The sequence below is a fragment of the Chaetodon trifascialis genome, chromosome 2 (assembly GCF_039877785.1).
Source record: "Chaetodon trifascialis isolate fChaTrf1 chromosome 2, fChaTrf1.hap1, whole genome shotgun sequence".
NCBI classification, from domain to species: domain Eukaryota; kingdom Metazoa; phylum Chordata; class Actinopteri; order Chaetodontiformes; family Chaetodontidae; genus Chaetodon; species Chaetodon trifascialis.
In genome coordinates this window covers 23,271,004-23,295,198 of record NC_092057.1, presented here as the reverse complement: position 1 = coordinate 23,295,198, position 24,195 = coordinate 23,271,004, and the positions used below count along the sequence as shown (strand labels likewise).

Sequence of the window (24,195 nt, the reverse complement as noted above, 5' to 3'; positions counted from 1 at the left end):
TAACAACTACTGGGGACATGGTTGTAGGGAGGTGCAATTCATTTTATTTATATTAAGCTGTCTTATATTTTGCTATCATAATATGTAATACTGTAATTTGTACTTTCCATGATGTTTCTGCTGAACAGTTAAATTTGTTCAGAGATTTTTTTTAAAGCCATTTAGAATAAAAAACAACTTTCATGGCAGAGAATATCTTTCAATTCATTTAAGCTTACAAAATAAATATATGTATCATATCTACAATGGCCCTGAGAGCTCAACCCACTGGAATTTCAGAGACAGTACACACAATTTGCAATTTACTAGTTGTTTTTTCTGTTGTTTCTGTTTTTTCTATTTCTATATTTGGTTATGTTCTCTCACTTTGCACAAATTTTCTAAATGCTGCTCATGTGCTCTCAAATCGGTGAGGATTTTTTTTGTTGTGTATATTTGCATGTGTTTCCTTAAGGAGCAGTGTGACCTTTAGTGTCAGTTGGGTGTGATTTGCCTTACAGTATGTATGCTCTTCAAACAGAGCCAAGCAGGCTGTTTCCCTTGTTTGCAATCTTTCTGCCAAGCTACCATACCATGTCCTGGCTGTAGCTTTATACTGTATTTAACAGACAAGTATAAGAGTAGTAGCGATTGTCTCATCTAAATTTGGGCAAAAAACCCAAAATGTTGAGAATTCTGGGGAAATTTTTGAGCAGCCTACATGTTCAGGCACAAGCTCTGCACTGGACTTTGGGAACTGTCTGAACCCTGATGTCAGGGCTGAATGTGGATGGTAGTATTTCTACAGCCTCAGTGGCTTGGGACAGCTAGCCATCAGTCAATGTTGGTCTGTGCATTGCTCAGTCAACCACTTTGAGGTTTTCATGGCAGTTTGTGACACACGGCCTCTTGCCTGTGTCCGACCAGCTCTGTGCATTGCCTACAGTTCGTCAGGCTGCGGTAGAGAGACATTTCTAAACGGAAATAGAAACACACCTACTTTTAAACATTATGAAAGACTTGGATATCAACAGGTTTTTTTGAGCAAATATCGCAACACCAACCTTTTCAAGAAGGTGGCTGAACAAATGAAAGAGGAAGGCTGTGTTTGTTAATTGGAAGTGTGCACGGCTGCATGTAAACTGACGATGCCACAGCAGGTAGTGCATGTGCCTCACAGCAGGAAGGTTTGATCCCCGGGTCGGGCAGGGCCTTTCTTGGTGAAGTTTGCATGTTCCTCCCGTGCATGCGTGGGTTCTCTCCGGGCACTCCGGCTTCCTCCCACAGGCCAAAAACATGCTCATTAGGTTAATTGGTGACTCTAAATTGTCCTTAGGTGTGAGTGTGAGCGTGAATGGTTGTTTGTTTGTATATGTTGCCCTGCAATCACTGGTGACCGGTCCAGGGTGTAACCTGTCTCTCGCCCATTGACAGCTCCAGCCCCCCTGCAACCCTGAAAGGGATAGGCGGTATAGAAGATGGATGGATGGATGATGCTGTATGGTCAAAATGTTGACAGGAAAGATCTTGTTTTTTGTGGTCGGCTTTACAAAGTTAACTCGATTTAATTGCTGCATACACGTTGGTGCTGAAGTGATAGAATTAGAGATACAAATGTTAAAGGGCTTCCTCTACTCATCAAAATAAACTAGGATTCCTTTCCTTCAGCAAACAACTTTACAATACCCTCCCCCTTTTCTGACCCGTCCTTCTTGTGGAGTCATTTTCATATCGTCCCCTTAGTCTGGAGAAGACTCATGGAGAGGATGCATCGCATAGTGTGGCTCACCTACACGATGGCTGTTGGTAAGATCAAAACAATATTTATCAGCTAAAACAAATAGATGGGGATGAATTGTGTGCCTGGGGGAAAGTTGAGGGTGATCTTGAGGCTGAGAATTAGGTGGAATAATTCAACAGTTTGGGAAATATACTTGGGAAATATTAACTTTCTTTCTGAGAGTGAGATTGGAAGACAAATCTGATATCCACACCTAAAGTACGGGGCTCTGTTTATCTTAACTTTAAGTGAGGACTGGAGGCAGGGAGAAAGAGCTAACATGCGTCTGTCCAAAGTTCAAACCTGTACACGAACTTTAGAACCATCGAATCTGTGCCTTTTGCAGAGTTGCATGCTAATATGAAGGCCACAGACAGAATTTTAGGAATAAAAAAAACGTTCTCCTGAGCAGCATATTTGTTATTCATCATGTTTTTTTCAGGTCAAATGTGTCTTTCAGTTCATGTAATGCCCAAAAACTAGAATGCTGATGAGTAATATTCACGTGTCTCACAGATTATTTTCTTACTAAATTTTCTTTGCCTCTTTTTATTACTATCATGTTACACTCATCACTAACCAATTGCTGTGTAATGTTGTGCTGAAATGGAGGTTAATAAACCTAAATAAAACACACAAGGTCAAGGTCCAAGGTATGATGCGATGGCGGTTTGAACAAAACCAACAGAGTTTCGATTGAATGGCCTTGAGCCTTATCTCTTACTGGAACTAGTGACAGTATTTGCTATCATTGATAATAAGAATCTTTAATTACATAGCACAATTCACACATAAAATGCAACAGAAGGTGCCTAATATAAAAACAAATAACGATAATTTGTGATAAAGCGATAAAATCAGATGAAATAAGATATCTAGTTGAATAAAAAAAAGGATAAGACCAGATAAAACAGCTGTCCGGTAGGAAGAAAGCGATATTAGAAAGATCTGTGTCTTAAGATTTCATTTAAAGGAATCAACAGACTTGGAACCCGTCAGAGCTTCAGCGAGGCTGTTCCTGAGTTTTGGGGCGTAATTAACAAAGACTGCGTCTCTATGCCTTTTAGCTCTGGCCTCAGGAACAACCGAGAGGTTTGAGTCTGAGAACCTAAGCGACTTTGCAGGCACATATGTCTTAACTTAACTAATAGCTTTCCAGCCTGCTTGAGATAAAAGCATGTACTAGAGAAACTTTAGAAATTTTCTGTGGGTCAATAAATTGTTATTGTTGTTGAATGTTGTTTAGCTGGAGGTCATTCACAGTGATGCTGTCCTCAGATGAACGTGGTTTTAATGTGGCTTCTTTCCCTATCGTTGACATTATTTTCATGGTGATGTTAACTGCTGCAGAGCGTGCGGTCTGTTGCTGCTGAGTTCACACATTAATCACCATTTCACCAGAGAATTTGCTATCAGCTCCAAAATCATCATTACAGAATGTGTGTCCTTTTCAGAATCAGAGTTAGAATCACTTTGTGGCAAGTATGTGTACACACACAAGAAGAAAGACATGCAAAAGACAGTGAGTTAAGTCCTGCAAAAGTCTAAAATAAACTATACATACAAAGAACGGCAATGAGTGAGACAATAAACAATATACACATTGAAATTTAAAATGTGTGTTGACAGTGACAGTGAGTGATGACTGATGGTTTCCATAACTGATGTAAATGTAGTTGTCAGAATTTGCCTGAGTCAGAAATAAATACACACGAACTGTCTGAACCTTGTCTGCCTCTGTTTCATGCTGGCTCAATCACAAGAGATGTGATGTTAACTAATTGATTAAATATTATTTTGTTGTCCTGACCTTGGATGATAATGAGATGCAGACCTTGACAAGTTTGAGGAACCCTGACTTCAGGTCATTGCATGTAGTTAAAGGACATATCCTGATTAGAGATAACTCCTAGATTCCTTATGGTGGTGCTGGAGGCCAGGGCAACAGATGAGTCCAGTAGATCCACACAAGGAGTCAGCAGTGTCTGCCGAGAGTGAAGAGGCCGGCAGAGAGGAAGCAAACAGGGCAAAAATAGTCACTGTCCTGGGTAGATCTCAGGAGTCTTAGTGTTACCACAAAGGTGAATGATTCGACGAATCATTGGGTGCAAGGCCGATGTTTCATACTGTGGGTGCTTTTCATTACGTTTAATTGTGCCTCCTCGTCTCCTCTCTCCTTCATCGACCCGGAAGTCGTTTCCCCTCCGCCATGATGAAGGATCTTCCAATTGCTTAAATGCACCTGAAGGAGATGAGGAGCGAGGAGAGAGGAGGCTTCTGAAGGAGATCAGAGTGAGGATACACCGGTGTAGCCTACGCGGAAGTCTTTTATTATTTAAGGGGCGTGTCGTATGTGGCACACGTTTGAATCATGGCAGGAGCAGGTCTTCACTAATCTTGATTCTTGTTTCAACTGTGTCCTTTTAACAATTGTATCTGTCACCAAGAAATTAATGAAAATTCTTGGTATATTACGTTTTTTTAAAGCAAGGCTACAAGGCTGTTGGTTTAATCTACCACACACCCGTCCTCTGTTACGCCTCTAACGGCATTGATTAATTGAAACCTCATCAATAGCAATCAGGAGTAGAACAGTCTGACTGCAGATCTGACCATAATATCACGTTTTACAGCTTTTACAGCTGTGCAAACGTCATCAGTAATTGACGTCGCTTTGGACTGACGCTGTGGAGCGAGGATTTTTCATTTCGGAGTTTTGTTTCCTCCGTCCTCACGTCCCTTCCTCGCATCCCTCTTTCATGTCCTCGCTGGGCAGAGCTAAGACGCGAGGAGAGGAAGCAAGTGGAAGAGACAAGGAGGCCAATTTATGTAATGAAAAGCACCCTGAGTCAGCAGATGGGTGTTGTTTAAGTAATTGGTCACAGGTGTGCTCGGGAGAGGATGAGGCCAGACCACACCTGCCAGCCACGCCCTGCTGTAAAACACACACACACAAGATAGACAGGGGAGAGACAGACAAGACAAAGGGAGAAAGGGAAACATAAAGGCACAATAGGGCAAAAAGGAGGGGGAACTGCAGATTATGATGGTATCATCTGCATAGCAATGAAGATTTATGGATTGTTTCCTGATAATATTACCAAATGGAAGCATATACTGGGTGAATAGATTTGGTCCAAGCACAGAACCTTGTGTAACTTTGGCGTGCACGGAAGAATCATCATTAACATGCACAAACCGAAATCGATCTAATAAATAGGACTTATACAAACTTAGTGTGGTTCCTTTTAAGACAAGGTGAGAAGATGACAAGATAGAGGTGGCCAAGCAGGCCTGCAGGTGATTGGAGGAGGAGTAGTAGCAGTGTTGACAAGACAGGAAATGACCCAAAGGAGACGAAGAATGAGAGACAAGATGAGAAAAGATTAATGGGAAGAGGAACATATGTGTGGTGGCAGGTTTTAAAGGGCCAGCATATGCCGTCAGAACTGCTCGTCGGATGGTTGAATAGCGTTGGACGCCCCCCATTGCAGCTCATGGTCGATGCCTTGTAGACCACCAAAACAATCCTATAGTTGTTAGCATTAGCATAGTTCTGAATTGCTCATCATTTTTTGTCAATAAATGATGAACATGTTAAGTGCAGTAAATTCTTTTCACAAACTGCAGCCATCTCTGTGTCTTTGGCTTTCAACATTGACACGACAACCCCCCCCCATACGGTGGAACAAAAAGATTTCTTTGGAAACAAAGTGCTTCAAATCATGTCAGGCAAGAACAAAGGGTAAGTACCGTGCTTTTGGTGAAACATTATAATAGTAAAATATGCTTCAAAACTGCCTCATAAATGCCATATTTCTGTTTTCAAGTGAACCTAATCGAAGGCAGACCCACCAGTGCCTCATTCTTCCAGGTACATAAATGTGTTTTGTGAAATACATATTACATAATTAATCAGAATGTTAACAAACCAATAAAAACAGACAATAAGATAAAAAACACAGTTTCCAACAATGTAACATATGGGTGAGAAATTAAAGGAGAAAGTATTGTGGCAAGGTGTTGGGTCACCACGTGCCTCTAGAACAGCTTCAGCGCTCCTTATCATAGATTCTCCAAGTCTTTGTTACAGCACTGGATGGATGAACACCAGCCCTCAGAAAGATATTCGCTCATTAATGTGTTGATGATGATGGTGAAAAACGCTGTCTAACAAACACTTCCAAATCTCCCATAGCTATCTAGCTGAGTTAGTATCATGTCACTGCCAACGCCACAGCATACAGTACGATTCACATCAAACCATTAATTACCATTATTATAATTATTATTATTGTTATTATTATTAGCCTAACTGTAGTGAAGCCAGTCATGTATGGTAGGTTCTTTGTCACATCCATGGCCATGAATTGTAGACTAATTAGTGCAGCTCTGCATGTGCAGGGAAGTCTGGACATTTGGATACTGTTACTTTGCTATTTAATGTTACTTACTGTAGCTGAAATTTGTGTTTTGGGGGATGTGTGCTATTTTTTTATCAATAGCACTAATCAGATGCTTCTGTCACAGACATTTCTCTGACACACACACCAATGCCAGTCATCCACTTTGGCTTGTCGATAGCTGAAGAGACCGCACACTCTCAACTCACTGTAAGACAAGACTTGATAAGTAAAACTAGACAAAATTTAGATTTTTTGTGACATCATTTCAAAATTATGAGCAAAAGAATTCAATATGATAAATCAAATTTCTTTCAACTCTTATGTTCTGATTTAGGTTTGTAGTCCAAGTGTGTCATTGCATGGATATGATGAGAACTCCGATCTGAATGGTGTGTGCTACAAGATGACCGCTGATCCTCAAAAAATCTCCTCTTTCGCACCAGCTTTCCAAGGTAAAAGACGTTTAGAGAGTGGAAGCGTCTTCCACTCTGTGGTAATCACATCTTGTCCTATTTGCTGTAAAATATTATTCTCAATGTTTTTCTCCTGACTGAATATTCTTTACAAACTTTCACTGTGTGTTTTTTTCAGACTGCACAAAAAAGACAGTGGACCTTGTCTTTCTAGTTGATGGATCAGGCAGTATGATCACAGAAGAGTTCGACAAAAGTAAAGATTTCATAGTGGATATAATGAACAGCCTTAAGAACACATCAATCAAGGTCCCTGCACTAATGCAACATTAAAGTCTTCATAGCATTTATATTTATTTTTCATAGCAAATTGTGCACACATAGTGTTAAAATAATACTGTACTTTGTTTTCTGCTTTTCTCAGTTTGCAGCAGTTCAGTTTTCTACAGATTACAGGAAAGTATTTGACTTCAATGACGATCAAGATAGTGTTGCTCTTGATAAACTATGGAAGGAACCCCACATGAGAGGTCTTACCCAAACACACAAAGCGCTCACATTTGTGTTGTAAGTTACAGTGATACAGGACAAACACATTAATGTAACGTTCTTTAATTCATACTCACAGATGCAGTTTTGTTTCTTCTGAGCTTTACAAATGCTTCTTTTACATTTGTTACAGAGATGAAATCCTTGAAAACCCAGCAGCAGGCGCCTCCCCTGATGCAACTAAAGTTCTGGTACTAATCACAGATGGAGATCCCAGTGACATTGACAGACGTGGGATTATCAAAAGATACGATGACAGAAACATCATTCGCTTTGTCATTGGGGTAAGCTGTCATGTGATGTAACAGGTCTCATTGTTCAGTCAGAGACCAGTTAATGGAACTATTCTGTTCACTGCCATGAGGATGATACACAGACATACTAAAGTCTATGTTTTGTCTTTAAGTAATACAACCTTAAATGGTGAATCTTTTGATTCCAATTTTGAGTCCAACTTTGCCTAAAAGTGTCTTGTTATCTTACTGACATGAGACTTGGAGCTCCCTCATAATTTCAAGCAGCGTTCTGGTTTCAGGTCAAAGATGCTAGGCTGGATAAATTTAGACCCATGGCTTCAGAACCAAAATATGCCTTTAAAATTGAGAACTATGACGGACTCACAGGAATACTGGAAAACTTTCAAAACAAGATCTTCACAATAGAAGGTGACGTTCAATTGTTTTCTTTCTATCTCTGTACAATAATATTGTTACAAAAATCCATGTTATCTTTTCATGTGTCACCCCTGAAATAGTAAAATTAACTAGTTCTGTCTCAAATTTAGGCTCTGAGGTTTGGGCAAGAAATATGAGTACTGAGATATCTCACAGTGGGTTCAGTGCTGTCTTACACAAGGTGAGTAAAGTCACTGTTATCAACTGATGACAGTCACAAACACAATCAAAATTGACAGCTTTTCCCATAACAACACAGAATAACTAATCCTCACCTTATTCAAGGTGAATGAAAACAATAATATCGATTGGGTTATAAGTTCAGAAATATAAGAGGTTGCCATGCCATGGAGAGCTATGAATGTGAACAGGAGAATCCTGAACGGAATTCTGATGTGCACAGGTAAGCAATGTAAGTGGTCCAGAATGGGGGTAATATGTTGTTTTCATCTACCCCGTCCGCTGATTGCCGCTATTCTGGTCAATGAGCAAAAATGCACTGGACACGTAGTGTCTCCATCTCAGAGCAGACATATCTACCTGTGTACCTACACTCCGCTCTGTAGAGACTCACTGAGGACAGACCAAATATGCTTTGCTTGCTTTGGAATTTCCCCTCGCGGGACGAATAAAGGAATATTGAATTGAAGGAATATTGAATACCCCGATGTCACGAATATGCCCCCAATGGATCCTGGGTTTGTGTTTGTCAAAAAGCCTGGCTGCCATGCTCTGAACCAATTGAAGTCGAGCAATTGCAGACTCGCTTAAACAAAAAAGAAGTTACAGTAATCCAGGTGGGAAGAGATGAAAGCACAAATGATTTGCTCTATGATGTTCTTAGGCAGTGCAAAACTGATTCTGGCAATATTTTTTTTTTTTGCAAAACAAGTCTGAACCAATTTCTCAATGTGATGATAAGAGCGGACTGCATGGTGGCGCACAGCAACAAGGTCGCTGGTTTGATTCCCGGGTCGGGCCTTTCTGTGTGAAGTTTGCATGTTCTTCCCGTGCATGCGTGGGTTCTCTCCGGGCACTCCGGCTTCCTCCCACAGACCAAAAACATGCTCATTAGGTTAATTGGTGACTGTAAAATTGCCCCTAGGTGTGAGTGTGAGTGTGAATGGTTGTTTGTCTTAAGTGTTGCCCTGCAATCAACTGGCGACCGGTCCAGGGTGTACCCCGCCTCTCGCCCGTTGAAGCTGGGATAGGCTCCAGCACCCCCCGCAACCCCGAAAAGGATACGCGGTATAGAAAATGGATGGATGATAAGAGCTCAGACTTTGATCAGAACTACAACACCTAGATTTCTAGCAGATTGTTTTACAATCCCTGCTAGATGCCTAAGATATAGACTTGTACTAAAAATGAAGTTTTGGATTGAATCTTATGGAACCCCTCATGACATATGGGCCAATACAAAATCACAGTCGCAACTATGCTGACCAAGTGCTTTAGTCCATCCAGCAAGATGGTATGATCGACAGTGCCAAAGGCTGCAGATCCGTCTAACAGTACTAAAATTTAGCAACATTCTGCAACATTTTTAAAGGCCTGTAGACTAGAGTGGCCTAAAATGTATCATTTTCTCCGCCAGCAGGTCATGCATTTGGTCACATGTGTCTGTGTGTCTGTTTGTGACTAATCTCACAAACTGCTTGGCCTGTTAGCTTAAATTTTGTTATACACAGTTATGACTGTATGAAGAACCTCTTGTGGTTGAAATGATTGAAAAACTGAAAAACTGCTAACAAAGAAAGTCAGACAGAGCAGACACACAGGATGAAACACTGTTAAAAGTGTCAGAGACTGATGGAATCTTTCAGTAAGTGGGGATTAAACTTTCTTTCTGTGGCAGAAAAGCGCTGTCGGCGCGGGGGAGCGCTGGGATGAAACACGTGCACATGAGTTTTGTGTTCATGACAACAATATTGAATTATCAACATATAACCGCTCAAATTGCTGTTGTACAAAGTTACAACTATCACTTGCATGACAAGTCGCTCCCATGGTGATAAGTCCAGCCCCGTCTAATATATGATGAGGTGCCTGAAAGGGAGTGACAGCGACGACACCAGTGCTCTTCTGAAAAGTTCAGATATTTCCAGCAAGAAGCGCTCAGAGCAGCCGCACCAAATAGTCGGAGTGCTCTGTAAAAAGATGCTGGGTGCAGCCCTTTTTGCAGGCAGCATGCTGCTGCGTAGGCTCTCTCAAGGGGAACAATTGAAAAGAAGACGTTGGCATTTAGAAAGAAATGCTAGATGGACACAAGCTGTAAAACAGCCTTTGCTGTTTCATGTCTCATTTTGCCTAATCTTCTTGGGTCTTTGGATGAAGGGTAAGATCAAAGCCATCATGGAAAACCCCCATCACCCTCTCTACAACTGTGGCACAAAGCAATAACATCTATCTACTGTATCTAGACATTGTACCCCCACATGCCTGGTGGAGATCTGCACTCTACTGAGAGCACTCCTCTAGTTCATTAATGGGATTAATATTGATAAATGGATACTCACTTTCGTAGAGGTTGTTTGGAGGTAAGGCCATCTCTGTTGGTTGTGCATGTGTTCAGCCAACACTTCCAAGATGAACAGGCTAAGGTTGATCTCAGTTCCATGGTCCACTCTGATCTGGCCCCAAAAACAATAAGTATGGACAGCATATCTGAGAAACCACTGGAGCCTATCCCAGCTGTCATTGGGCGAAAGGCAGGGTACACCCCGAACCAGTCGCAAGTCAATTGCATGGCAACATGTATAGACACACAACCATTCACGCTCACACTCACACCTAAGGACAATTTACACTAGTCACTAATTAACCTAATGAGCATGTTTTTGGTCTGTGGGAGGAAGCCGGAGAGAACCCACGCATGCACAGGAAGAACGTGCAAACTTCACACAGAAAGGCCTGACCTGGGGATCGGACCGGCGACCTTGTTGCTGTGAGGCAGGTGCACTACCTGCTGCTCCACCGTGCCGCCCGGTCATAAATCCACAATAGGTTATTCCAGACAATGTTGCACAATGGAGGACAAACCACACCTGGTAGGGCATGTAGAGTATGGCATCACCAGATTTCTCATATCCTCCTGAGAACCAGCCTATTCGTTTATGTCCTCTGTAGTGGACATTTAGTTTTGGTCTATATCTTTTGACTCATTTGAGCTACCCAACTAAATCCTGGTGTGCTCAGTATAGGACATCCTGGTCTTTCCAGTGATATCTCATATGTTTGGGTGGGGTGAGGGGAACTTTGTTTTCATGCTGAGACAAAGTGGAGACTGCAGCAAAACGCAAATGCCAGGAAAAGAGAAAAGATAAGTCAAATATTGTTAAGATATTGTTTTTTTAACTATTGTAATCATATATTTTCTTGTTTATGAATATGTTAGGAATCATAAAATTGCCAGTCAGAGTTCAGTTAAACCTTTTGTTAGGAAAAATAACAGCAATGTTATGAATGTTTAATAATGTCAATTTAGTTCAGTAGTTCAACAAAAGATACAGGCCAAACGTTCAGTTTCATGTAAAAAATGAATTGACATTTTTGTTTTCTTGTCAGCCTATTATGATTTGGTTGTTATGGTAAAATCGTTCTGTTCACTACAGTGGACATGCTGTGAAATCTAAACTAAAAATATTTTTTACAAAATTCTAAATTGTGAGTTGTTGTTTTAGCTCCAAAGAGGCAGGAAATCACGAAAACAATTAAATTGAAAGACACTTTTTTTCCTTGGCTCTCAGGAGGATGTTGGCCCATGTGTAGCTGGGGCCCCTTTTACTCAACTTTATATGGCTGAGGGTTCAGGTTTCATGCACCCAAAAATGGAACACATGATAAAATTATAGATCACATTTACATCTCTTTGGCCACACATAATACCTGCAGTCCCAAACTTAAGGTCGGGATTACTTTAACTACTATAGACTACCATCTCAAACTGCTATCACTGGGTCAAAAACATGCTACACTTATTTTGGCAACAAGCTCAGTGTATGCTACTGTGTTTTTAACATCATTTACATGGCCCACTCAACCCTCTGACTGCTTGTCTGTCAGTTTCCCAAATATGCTAAAAACTGTCATTTAAATATCCAATAAGTAGAGGTACCTAACAGAAAACACTTAAGTCATAATCTATATTCAATTCATGAGGTGACAGGGTTCTCAGACTGGACGCAACAGTGTTCTTTCCTGGAAAGTTAAACATTCAGATTACCTCCTCTTCTCAATTCCACACAGTTCCACACTACATAGCAACTATGATTGCGTTTGCCACGGATGATTATTTGATCATGCCATCCATGTAAATCAATACAATTTTTGGCCCTGTTGGCAGCTTGGTTCCAGGGATCGCAACGTTGGTCTGTTCGACTGCTATTATCAGGCCAGATTTTGATTTGTTTATACTGCTGTTTATGATCCTACAGCACTAATGACAAAACTGTCAGCTGTGCTTTTTATTGAATGCTAATTACTAAATGTTAGCATGGTAGCATGGCTATGTTCAAAAGCCTTGTTATGTTCTGATTTAGGTTTGTAGTCCAAGTGCAGTCCATGAATGCTATGAGAGCTCCTATCTGAACAGTGTGTGTTACAAGATGACCGCTGATCCTCAAAAAATCTCCTCTTTCACACCAGCTTTCCAAGGTAAAAGACATTTAGAGAGTGGAAGCATCTTCCACTCTGTAATAATCACATCTTGCCCTATTTGCTATAAAATATTATTCTCAATGTTTTTCTCCTGACTGAATATTCTTTACAAATTGTGTGTTTTTTCAGACTGCACAAAAAAGACAGTGGACCTTGTCTTTCTAGTTGATGGATCAGAGAGTATGATCACAGAAGAGTTCGACAAAAGTAAAGATTTCATAGTGGATATAATGAACAGCCTTAAGAACACATCAATCAAGGTCCCTGCACTAATGCAACATTAAAGTCTTCATAGCATTTATATTTATTTTTCATAGCAAATTGTGCACACATAGTGTTAAAATAATGCTGTACTTTGTTTTCTGCTTTTCTCAGTTTGCAGCAGTTCAGTTTTCTACAGATTACAGGAAAGTATTTGACTTCAATGACGATCAAGATGGTGGTGCTGTTGATAAACTATGGAACGAACCCCAAATGAGAGGTCTTACCAACACACACAGAGCGCTCACATTTGTGTTGTAAGTTACAGTGATACAGGACAACCACATTAATGTAACGTTCTTTAATTCATACTCACAGATGCAGTTTTGTTTCTTCTGAGCTTTACAAATGCTTCTTTTACATTTGTTACAGAGATGAAATCCTTGAAAACCCAGCAGCAGGCGCCTCCCCTGATGCAACTAAAGTTCTGGTACTAATCACAGATGGAGATCCCAGTGACATTGACAGACGTGGGATTATCAAAAGATACGATGACAGAAACATCATTCGCTTTGTCATTGGGGTAAACTGTCATGTGATGTAACAGGTCTCATTGTTCGGTCTTATTTGTCTGATAGATAGATCAGTTTATTCAGTCATCAGCTGTCATCACATGTGGTATAACTCAGTGATCAATTCTTGGAACTATTCTGTTCAGACATGTTTTTAACAGCAGCTGTTTTGTCTTTAAGTAATACAGTAACAGCTGCAGCCAAGCTCAGCTTTAAATAGTGCAGTCCAATATTTGAGTCCATAGTTTTGAGTCCAATATTGCACAAACTGTTGTGTTTATGTTGCTGACATGAGACTTCTGAGGATCCTTCATAATTTCAAGCAGCGTTCTGGTTTCAGGTCAAAGATGCTAGGCTGGATAAATTTAGAGCCATTGCTTCAGAACCGAAAGACAAAAATGCCTTTAAAATTGAGAACTATGACGGACTCACAGGAATCCTGGAAAACTTTCAAAACAACATCTTCACAATGGAAGGTGACGTTCAATTGTTTTCTTTTTTTACACTCTTTGTATAATAATATTGTTAGAAAATCAGTGTTATCTTCCTGCTGTCCCTCTGCAATTGTAACATGCAATGCTAATTTCTTTATATTCAGGCTCCAAAGTGGCTCGGGCAGGAGACATGACTAATGAAATGTCTCAGAGCGGATTCAGTGCTGTCTTCTATAAGGTGAGTAAAGTTAATAAGACAAAGTCTGGATACAATCAAAATCTACATCTTGGTATGTACACCATCCAGGTAAATTTATTAAAATATCATCACTGATAAAAAGTCAGCTTACAACAAAACTGAACAGCTGATGTTTGATACAATCGGACAATTTAAATTAAAAACTAAAAACTGGTAGAAACCAAAAGTAATTTTTAATAATCCAGGTCCCACAGTTCCATATGAAATCACACATGTACTGGCAGCAAGTATCCAAGAGAGATGGCAAACAGAGTTAATCCTGTGGCAGAGCTAGCGAGAGAGTTATGATCATATTCTACCTAAGGAAGATGGGTAGACCAGGAGGTGAGATCAAAGGCAGACTCACACCTTAATGCTGCTTCCAGGTTCTGATTTATTCTGTGCTTGATAAAGTCTCTCATTAACTCTCTAACATTAACTAGGTTCTGGAAGACGAACTGGGAATTGGTGAGACCAAAGGGCGTCACCAGATACTCCACGTGCCCTGCAGGAGTGTTAAATGCCGTCTTCCACTCGTCCCCTTCCCTTATCCTCAAAAGATGATAAGCATTTCTGAGGTCTAATTTAGTAAATGCTGTAGCTCCCTGTAACATCTCGAAGGCTGACAAGATTAGTCATAATGGGTATTTATTACCTCCTGAAGTCTATACATGGACGAAGTGACTTATCACTGACAGGAGAGGAGGAGGGAAGCATTATATCTACAGCAAGAGAGTCCTGGATATATGTTTCCATAGCCTTCCACTTGGGGCGAGACAGGTTATACAGCCAACTGGATGGAAAGGGAGCCCCAAGGAGGAGGTCGATGGCACAATCGTGGGGATGGTGAGGGAGGAGAGAGACTGCTAGCTCCTTACTGAACATCTCTTTCAGTCATGATATTCCAGTGGCACCCCGGACAGATCTGGGGGAGACAGCAGGTCCTTTATTTCACTTTAACAGATAGAAATTCATGCAGATTGTTGACAGTAAATTTCTAAAAACGTCATACGAGGCAGTTGATCTGACACCTTCCAATGTGGCTTCTGTTGGTGGCTCCGCTCCTCCCTGAGCTCTAACCAGACCTGCACATTTCTGTTAACAGGATACCCTGATTCTGGGTTCAGTGGGATCAAACATCTGGCGTGGTTCTCTTCAAGAGTGTCACACAGAAAAACAAACACAAACTGAGGATCCACACATGAAGAATGACTCGTACATGGGTACTAAACATGAAGTTATTTCTAATCATTTCAGATTGTCTGTTTCTTTAGTAGAATTGTTTGTTTTTTTTTATTTGGTTTGAGATACTGATGCTCGGCAAAAAAAAGTCTCAGTAAACTACCTCTATCAGTTTCCAACCTAAATGATGTGTTCAAAACAGCTTTGTATTATTAATGTAGCAAATTGATAGGATGGGATCATAAACTGAGTGAATGTGTATCTACAGCCTGCTCATAATAAGACACAATAGCAATAGGTTTCTTAAAAATGTACATCATTTTAGAATCTGAGCACTTCCTCACTGCATGATGTGAGTGAACGATGAGCAGATTGTGACTGATGCTGTTGCAGGATACTCTACTTCTGTTGGAAAGAAGAACAACGCTTCTCTGTATTTCATGGGTGCACCAAGATTCGAGCACACAGGACAGGTCGTCCTTTTCAGACATGACTGTCAGACCTGGACCGCAGCTCACAGAATAAACGGGGATCAGGTTGGTAACGGTCTTGAGAAAATTTTCAACTGCTTTATCACGCATATTATGAAAAAAAGAAAAAGATCTCTTGTACTTGAATGGCTGTTTGAATTAAAGTTTGGATTTTATACCATATCAAGAGCAGATGATGTATTAGTGAAACAATTTTCCTTTTAGCTGTTTTCACTCAACTTAAATGTTAAAATCTTGTAGACTGCAGGATTTTATAGATGATTTTTGTCTTAACATAGGGGCTTGTCAATACTGATAAAATGGTGCTTTTATCTTGGTTGTAATATAAAATGTATCTCTTTTGGCATGGTTAAGGTAGTGTATGTTTTTTTCATCTTAAATGATGTAAATCCTTGTTTTTATCCCACATACTTTCAGATTGGTTCCTACTTTGGCGCAGAGCTGTGCTCAGTAGATGTCAACTTAGATGGTGACACTGACTTCCTGCTGGTGGGAGCTCCACAATTTTACCATCCTCAGGAGAAGACAGAAGGCCAGATATACATCTACACACTGACTGATGAGGTGGGAACAGACCCAGAGTTTGAGCTTTAATCAGGTCACGGGGAGATAGTTAATGCATTTATTTTCCTAAACGTTTGGTCTTGTTTCCAGATGCAGCTGAAAAATGAACTGAATGTGACTGCACCATCCATGGGGAGATTTGGCACTGCCATAGCCAGTCTTGCAGATCTAAATGGTGATGGACTCCGAGACGTTGCTGTTGGAGCCCCGCTTGAGGATGATAACAGGGGAGCTGTTTACATCTACCTTGGTGACAGGCACAGAGGCATACGCAGCACTTTCAGCCAGGTGAGACAGAGAAAAGGTGATATTATCTAAATGTTCAGAGATAAAAGATTGCTTTCACTTTAGATGAGAGAACAGCAGATTTCTTGACACCTCACTATGATGCAGGCAAGCAAAAAAAGGACACATTTCCACATCAGTTCGTAGAGCTTCAACATCATCAGGGTTAGACATATGTACATATTTGCCAATAGATCAGCCTGATACTTAGGCTAAAGCTCAGAAGCCATCTTGCTGATATGATTGAGGTGAGCATATAACTGGGGTGGCAATCTGTAAAATGTGTAGAGGATACCTGAATCTTTGGGAAAACACTGCACAAAGCAAAAATATTAAATACTAACCGTAAATATTAGCTACAGTTAGCTGTTGTTTTAAAAGTGCTTGTATTGCATGACTGTCCTTCAGTTGTCAAATCTCTGTTATTCCAGAGAATCATGGGAGAGAAAATAAATCCTGGGCTGAGATTCTTTGGACAGGCCATTGATGGGGGCATCGACCCTGGAGAGGACGGACTCCCAGATATTGTGGTCGGATCACAGAGCACAGCTGTAGTCTTAAGGTATGGATGCTGTATATGAGTTTAGGTAAGTAGCGTATGTACAAAACAAACCAAAAATGTAATCTGTCACAGACTAATTCAGCCACAGCTTTCCCAGAACATGACGAGAGAAGAGAAATCGAGGGATGGTGCTATGGGACTGGTTTACCCTTTCTTCATGTACAAGTATACTGTCATTCTGTGGCTTAATAAAGAAACTTTAATGAATGTCTTCCAGGTCCAGGCCCGTCTATAATGTCTTGGCTCATCTGTCTTTTCAACCTCAGAAGATCAGCACTGAGAAAATTGACTGCATGGCCAACACAGATGAAAATTTACCAATGGGTACCTTAAAAGCCTGCTTTGAAATGGTTGAAACAACAAAGAGCAAAGCAGGTAGGGACCTCACGCAGTGTGGTTGGGAGTGAGAAAAGGGGGCTCTCTGGAACGAATGTTTTAATGTTGGTTTTATTACGATGGACATCCAATCTCATATAGCACATATTAGACTACAGTCATCTGATCTAATCTGGGTTTAAGGCCCGAATGGGCAGAATCCTATTGTGCTTGTGCAAGTTAATTATTATTCTATTATTATTATTAGTAGTAGTTGTCATAGTATTCATTTTTGACTCTATCGACACCAAAATGGGTATACAGTATCACAGGACTGAGACATTTTTAATAGAAATGAGTAAGATCAAACAAAAAACATGGCCGCCATCTACCAAACATTTTGCAAAGGGACACAATGGGTCCTAGTCGGGTGCCGTTCTATTAACACAGGTTAATATTTTGTGTGGTACCCAAGAGGAGTTAGTACATTTAGTAGTGTAGTGTATAGAGGTACATTTCTGGGTCATTTTGGTTGCAGGCACGCATTTTTGAGCGTGCAAAAACCTCTAATTGGAGGGCTCGAGTCCATCAGCAGCCACAGAGCTGTTCATTCATTCAGTGGCTGTATTACCCTTTGATTAGGCAGCCCTTCCTCTGTTCAAACAAAAAAAAAAAAAAAGACTATCTGTTGGTGCCGTGGATAAAACTTGGCTGCCAGGCTCACACTGGTGCTGCACCACAGCATACACTGCAGTGCACGAGGAAGTGTCTTATTACATTATTTTGTCTTTCAAAGGCCAAATAGTAACTGAGGCATCTTAGGAGGTGTGATATGGGGGGGTTGGAAAGAGGGTCTAAAGTAAGGGGAGAGGCATAACAAATATCAATGAGAATCCCCCTTTAAATCTGGTTTATGCTGACCTCCACCACCCCTTGCTGCAGTGAAGTACAGGTGTCCTCCATTAAAGCACAGCGTCACAGAGCACATACAGTGCTGTGAAAAAGTGTTTGCCCCCTTACAGATTTTCTTGTTTTTGCACATTTGGCACTCTAAAATGTTCCAGATCATCAAACAAATTCTAATGTAAATCAAAGATAACCTTAGTAAACACAAAATGCAGTTTTTATATGATGGTTTCAATTATTAAAGGAAAAAGGTTATCCAAATCAGCCTGGCCCTATGTGAAAAAGTAATTGCCCCCCTTGTCAAATCATGAATTAACTATGATCAGCAACATCTTTTGGAAAGTTCAATTTCACTGGCCACACCCAGGCCTGATTACTTCCAGACTTGTACAATGAAGAAACCACTTAAATAGAACCTGTCTGACAATATGGAGTACGCTGAAAGATCTCAAAAGGCCAAATATCATGCCACGACCTAAAGAAATCCAAGAACAGCTGAGAAAGAAAGTAATAGACATCCATCAGTCTGGAAAGGGTTACAAAGCCATTTCTAAGGCTTTGGGACTCCAGCGAACCACTGTGAGAGCCATTATACACAACATGGAACAGTGACGAACCTTCAAAGGAGTGGACGACCAACCAAAATTACTCCAAGAGCACGTCGACATCTCATCCAGGAAGTCACAAAAGAACCCAGAAGAACATCAAAGGAACTGCAGGCCTCACTTGCCTCAGTTAAGGTCAGTCTTCATGACTCACCCATGAGAAAGACACTGGGCAAAAATGGCATCCAGGGTAGAGTTCCCAGGCAAAAACCACTGCTGACCAAAAAGAACACAAAGGCTCGTCTCACATTTTCCAAAAGACACCTGGATGATCCCCAAGACTTCTGGGAAAATATTCTGTGGACTGATGAGACAAAAGTGGAACTTTTTGGAAGGTGTGTGTCTCGTTACATCTGGCACAAAATTAACAAAGCATTCAATAAAAAGAACATCATACCAACGGTCAAACGTGGTGGTGGTAGTGTGATGATCTGGGGCTGCTTTGCTGCTTCAGGGCCTGGACGACTTGCTGTGGTTGAAGGAACCATGAATTCATCTCTCTACCAAAAAAACTTGAAGGAGAATGTTCGGCCATCAGTTTGTGACCTTAAGCTCAAGCGCACTTGGGTTATGCAGCAGGACAATGATCCGAAGCACACCAGCAAGTCCACCTCTGAATGGCTCAAAAGAAACCAAATTAAGGTTTTGGAGTGGCCTAGTCAAAGTCCGGACCTGAATCCGATCGAGATGCTGTGGCATGACCTTAAGCGGGCTGTTCATGTTCGAAAACCATCCAATGTGGCTGAATTAAAACAGTACTGCAAAGAAGAGTGGGCCAAAATTCCTCCAGAGCGATGTGAAAGACTCATTGCAAGTTATCGCAAACGCTTGATTGCAGTTGTTGCAGCAAAGGGTGGCACAGCCAGTTATTAAGTTAAGGGGGCAATTACATTTTCACATTGGTGATTTTGGTTTTGAATTATTTTTCACTTTCAATAAATTGAATTGTCATTTAAAAGCTGCTATTTATGTTCACTCTCAGTGTCTTTTTCTTAAATTAAAGTTTCTTCAATGGTCTAAAACTTTTAAGTGTGACAAAAAAGCAAAAACAGTAGAAATACAGTAGGGGGCAAATACTTTTTCACAGCACTGTAGTTCCAGCATCACTGTGTGGCCGGCTGTGGTGCAGGGCCTTACTTTAATCAAATGTAAGATTCAGCTGCCCCTCCCCACCCCAACGATTTTCAGAAAGTCCCAAATGTGATTTCTTGACAGCTTCCGATGTTGCTCACCTGATTAATGTGTTTTGGTGAATTTAATCCATTTGGATGACTTTGCAGGGGCAATGACCTCCGGACTACACATCTTATGCACGTTTGATGTGGATCCAATGGGAAAAACACATCGAGGCTCCTTCAGTCAAACTGATAAAGAAGCCAGGAATGTTTCCTCTGTTGTTCAGCTGAGGCGTAAACACACCTGCCTCAGCCTCCCCATCTATATGCCAGTATGGAGATTTAGTCATCATATATGTTGTTAAGTTTTGTATGCCCCTACCTGTCTATTATCTATCTCTTCATGCATCCGCCTACCTACTTCTGTCTTTATCCACTTGTGTATGTATATATGTATTAATCTATCTGTCTATAGTTCCTTGATTTTTTTTTTTTTGAAAAGCTCAAATCTTCACCACCCATTAATAGTATTACCATTAATAATCCTAACACATTCATGTCTCAGTGATTTTGCTTAATGTTGAGGCCAAATTTCTAAAAATTACCTGCCATCTTGATGCCCGTGCTTTTGCATATTTCTTCAAGAATATGCAGATGGCTCTTTTTTTGTCTTGTAGGAATGTGTGGATGACACATCACCCATCATCATCAGACTAAACTTCCACCAAGTTGACAGTGACAGAGCGAGCGCCGTCCTGAACGTGGACAGCATGAGGCAGGCTGATGTTGTGGTATGTTCAGTGACTGCAGCTGAAGACTGCAGGCAGTGTATAGCCGTGTTTCCATCGTGATGTTTTTATGCACATTTTGAAATATTGCATTCAAAAAGTGTGATGGAGATGGAAAATTTTGAAAAAGACTTTCTGTGTTTACTTGGGGTGGTTTATGCCTTTTTAGAAAAAGATGGAAACACTTTTGCTGAAAAAGGTCTGATGCAGCAAAAAACTCAAATTACTGATCAGCAAAAAGAAAAACAAATGCCAAAAAAAAAAAAAAAAAGCAGCAATGCACCATTTACCGGCAATCATTTTGTTCATTCTGTCTGCATGACCATTTTTTCCTGACAGAAATTCTTATTCTTTCACAGGTTTCCATTTAAAAGCAGTGTCAAGAGAAGGAGACCTGTTGTTGGACTTGGCCTGGATTTTAAGTTTGCACATCTGACAAACAACAAGAGAGAAGCATGTTGGGAAGAATGAGTCAGAAGGACTGAAATTACTCTGAATAAAACCATAATTGTGCTTAAAAGTGAAGCGAAAATAATTAATATATTCCTAGTTGCAGTGTTGTATGAGGTACTTATCTGTTGGCTGTTATGTCGCTCTCTTCAAAGCCACCAGACCCCTTTTACCCCCTGTTACCAGCCTATTGCTGCCTCGATCGGCTAGTTTGTATGTTGGTATATATATGCACAGCATATAAAGTTTGTGGTGTACCGTTGATGAAATTTAACATTGTCCAAATTCTAACTTCTGTCCTGTACAACAATATATGGCATCAAAATGAAAGTTGTGAGTGCTCTTTTTATCCTGCGTTACAGCACACATCCTGGTTTAAAACTGGATATCTGAGCTGTTGCCTGATAGTTCTCTGTTTTCAAGGCAAAAGGTAATGGCTCACAAATTGGCTCAGGGGATGCAAACAGGATGTAGTCCATGCAAGAGATTTACAATAATAATTTAATAAGAGTAATTTATTAAAATGAAAATCAACACAGATGAACAATGGAGCCACTCCATTGTTCATCTGTGTTGATTTTCACATTGGAGCGTGTAAGTCAGCAATGATAGGTGTGCCATGCCTCAAAAGTAGATGAGATTAGATGAGTGATCAATTCACTTTACAGATCACTCGAATTGTGCAACAAACATCTGACACTATTGGGATTTTTCCTAATGAGTAAAAAGCTTCTTAGAGATAACAAAAAATATAAAAGTAGTAAGTTGGGAAACTTTATAACGCACATTTCAAAACCAGAGTTGACAATACAAACAACTGCAGTGATACAATAGATAAATAATACGCACAACAATAAAACTTAAATCAAGTGACGTTAATAAAAAGTGGCAGCAGTGACGGCAACAACAGCAAAACGGCACGAAATGCACTAATTAAATGCATTTGTTACTGTCTATTGTCCTCCGGCACTTAGCTCTGTGTGGGAAAAGGCATATGCACGGTTTTGCTTACACATTGTTTATGTATATATCTCGCCCCTGGTGTTGTGCGTACTTGTACATGCTCGCCCACACACTGAGCACAGGGCCCCCGCAAGGATGTGTGCTCAGTGCCTGCTCTTCACTCTGCTACCCATGACTGCGCACCAAACAACAGCACCAATCACCTCACAAAATCTGTAGACAACACGACTGCGGTGGGTCTCATCGGCAACAATGAGACAACAAAAACGAGATGAACCCCTCCCCTCACACAGCCCCTTCAGCCTCTTACCACCTGGGAGAAGCTACCAGAGCTAGACTGAAGTAGACTAAAAGAAATGCTGCTCTTGCACTATGGACTCAATGTATTTGCATCACATTGTATATACTAGCTATTTATCCTGAAACTTTTATATTTCCAGTGCTTTTCAGTAGTATCTCTACATTTTTGAAACACTTGTTGTCTTGTTTTTTCTCTGTCACAGTGCTTTCAGTCTCTTACATGCTGCCATTCCATCCGTCAGTTCACCTGCTCAGAAAGTACTTTTCCACTCACACTCTCTTGGCCACCTGTGCCCACCTGTCCCCTCAGCTGATCCTCATTCCCAATCAGCCCAGTATTTAAGCTGCTCTCACACCTTCACTAACTGCCAGATTGTTTCTTTGCATCCATGCAAGACTCTCCAGCTTTCGCTATTACTCTGATCTCTCATTACTGAACCCGCCTGCCTTTGACTACACCTGTTCTAAATACCTCAGATTTCTGTCTCTGACTGTTGAGTTTTGCCCTGCAAATTTCTTTTTTTATTTGTTTGCCTGTGATTGTTCGGTGTTTGCTTCACTAAACGCTTCAAGGTAGCATCAAATATGTGGAGAGACTTTATATCCAAACTAGCGTCTCTCCTCTTGCAATCAGACACACCTGTTGTCTGCTCACTCAGACCCCGTTTACACTTAGGGAAAACACATGTTTTCATGCAGTTTGGCCTCTCGTTTACACGCAAACTGAGTTTTTTTCACGGAAAACAATCATTTTTAAAAACTCCAGTCAAAGTGAAGATGTCTGAAAATGCCGGTTATTTGTCAGCGTGTAAACAGGGTCAACACTTGTGCCCATTGGTTTGACATAGTTATGATGCGCTCGATGGCGTATTTATCCGGGTTCATGTAAACCACAACATTTTTGAAAACAATGTTATTTTTAAAAATGGAGGGGCCAAACTATCCGTTTTCCAAAATACCCTGCTACGTGTAAACGTAGGGTCAGTCACTTGGCCCATTCACAGCATGAACCCCTTGCTTACAAATCATACAAACAATAATGAACACCAAACTGGTTCACCTTCACAAAAAAATGAGACTACTCAAAGAAACATGTAAACTAATGCAAAAATCTCATCACAGAAATGCTACTTCTAGCAAGCCTACACAATATTGACAACGAGTAAGACTCAGAAAACATCCTCATATCACGAGCCACGAACAGTGACAAGGACACTGCTAGCTGCTGCTATTTGACCCTCGTGAGAGCAGTTTCCATGGGAGGGCGGTCATCGAGGCACACATAATACAGAAGTGGAAGTGGTAGATAGCTCACTTTTACGGCAAATCATAGCACATCATAACTATGCCAAACCAATGGCCGTGAGTGTAAACATAGGTCGCTCACATGACATTTAGTATTTTCAGTCGCATGTTGTGACATTTTGGAACCTAAAACGCCGTTTAACCCTGTTTACACGCCAACAAATAGCCGGCGTTTTCAGAAATCTCCACTTTGGCCAGAGTTTTAAAAAATGATAATTTTCCCTGAAAAAACTCAGTTTGCGTGTAAACGAAAGGCCAAACTGCATGAAAACATATGTGTTTTCCTGAAGTGTAAACGTGGGCTGTATCAGAGCATCATGCACACTTCACAATTTCACATCTCGCACTAGGTGAAGTTAGCGTGTGACCTTGTCATGTGGATGTAAATAGAACATGTGTCTCTCGAATGCAGGATTTTTGCACTGTGTAAATAAATGTCATGTGAGCTGGTGTATGTGT

At 40.7% G+C, this 24,195-nt stretch overlaps 2 protein-coding genes across 2 annotated transcripts in view; one reads left to right on the top strand and one right to left on the bottom strand.

The window, feature by feature from the left end:
- The window catches only part of rnf38 (ring finger protein 38), a 119,828-nt gene that overhangs the window by 69,843 nt on the left and 25,790 nt on the right, over positions 1 to 24,195 (bottom strand). The window lies entirely within an intron of this gene.
- Positions 1,776 to 22,774, top strand: LOC139337320 (integrin alpha-M-like). Its single transcript, XM_070971867.1, has 17 exons — positions 1,776 to 1,785; positions 6,290 to 6,372; positions 12,343 to 12,457; positions 12,590 to 12,720; positions 12,836 to 12,978; positions 13,094 to 13,244; positions 13,574 to 13,709; positions 13,832 to 13,905; positions 15,011 to 15,128; positions 15,481 to 15,623; positions 15,996 to 16,142; positions 16,233 to 16,430; positions 16,859 to 16,989; positions 17,207 to 17,364; positions 20,096 to 20,262; positions 20,608 to 20,721; positions 22,742 to 22,774. The coding sequence occupies exons 1-17, from the start codon at positions 1,776 to 1,778 to the stop codon at positions 22,772 to 22,774; spliced, it is 2,052 nt and encodes a 683-aa protein (XP_070827968.1).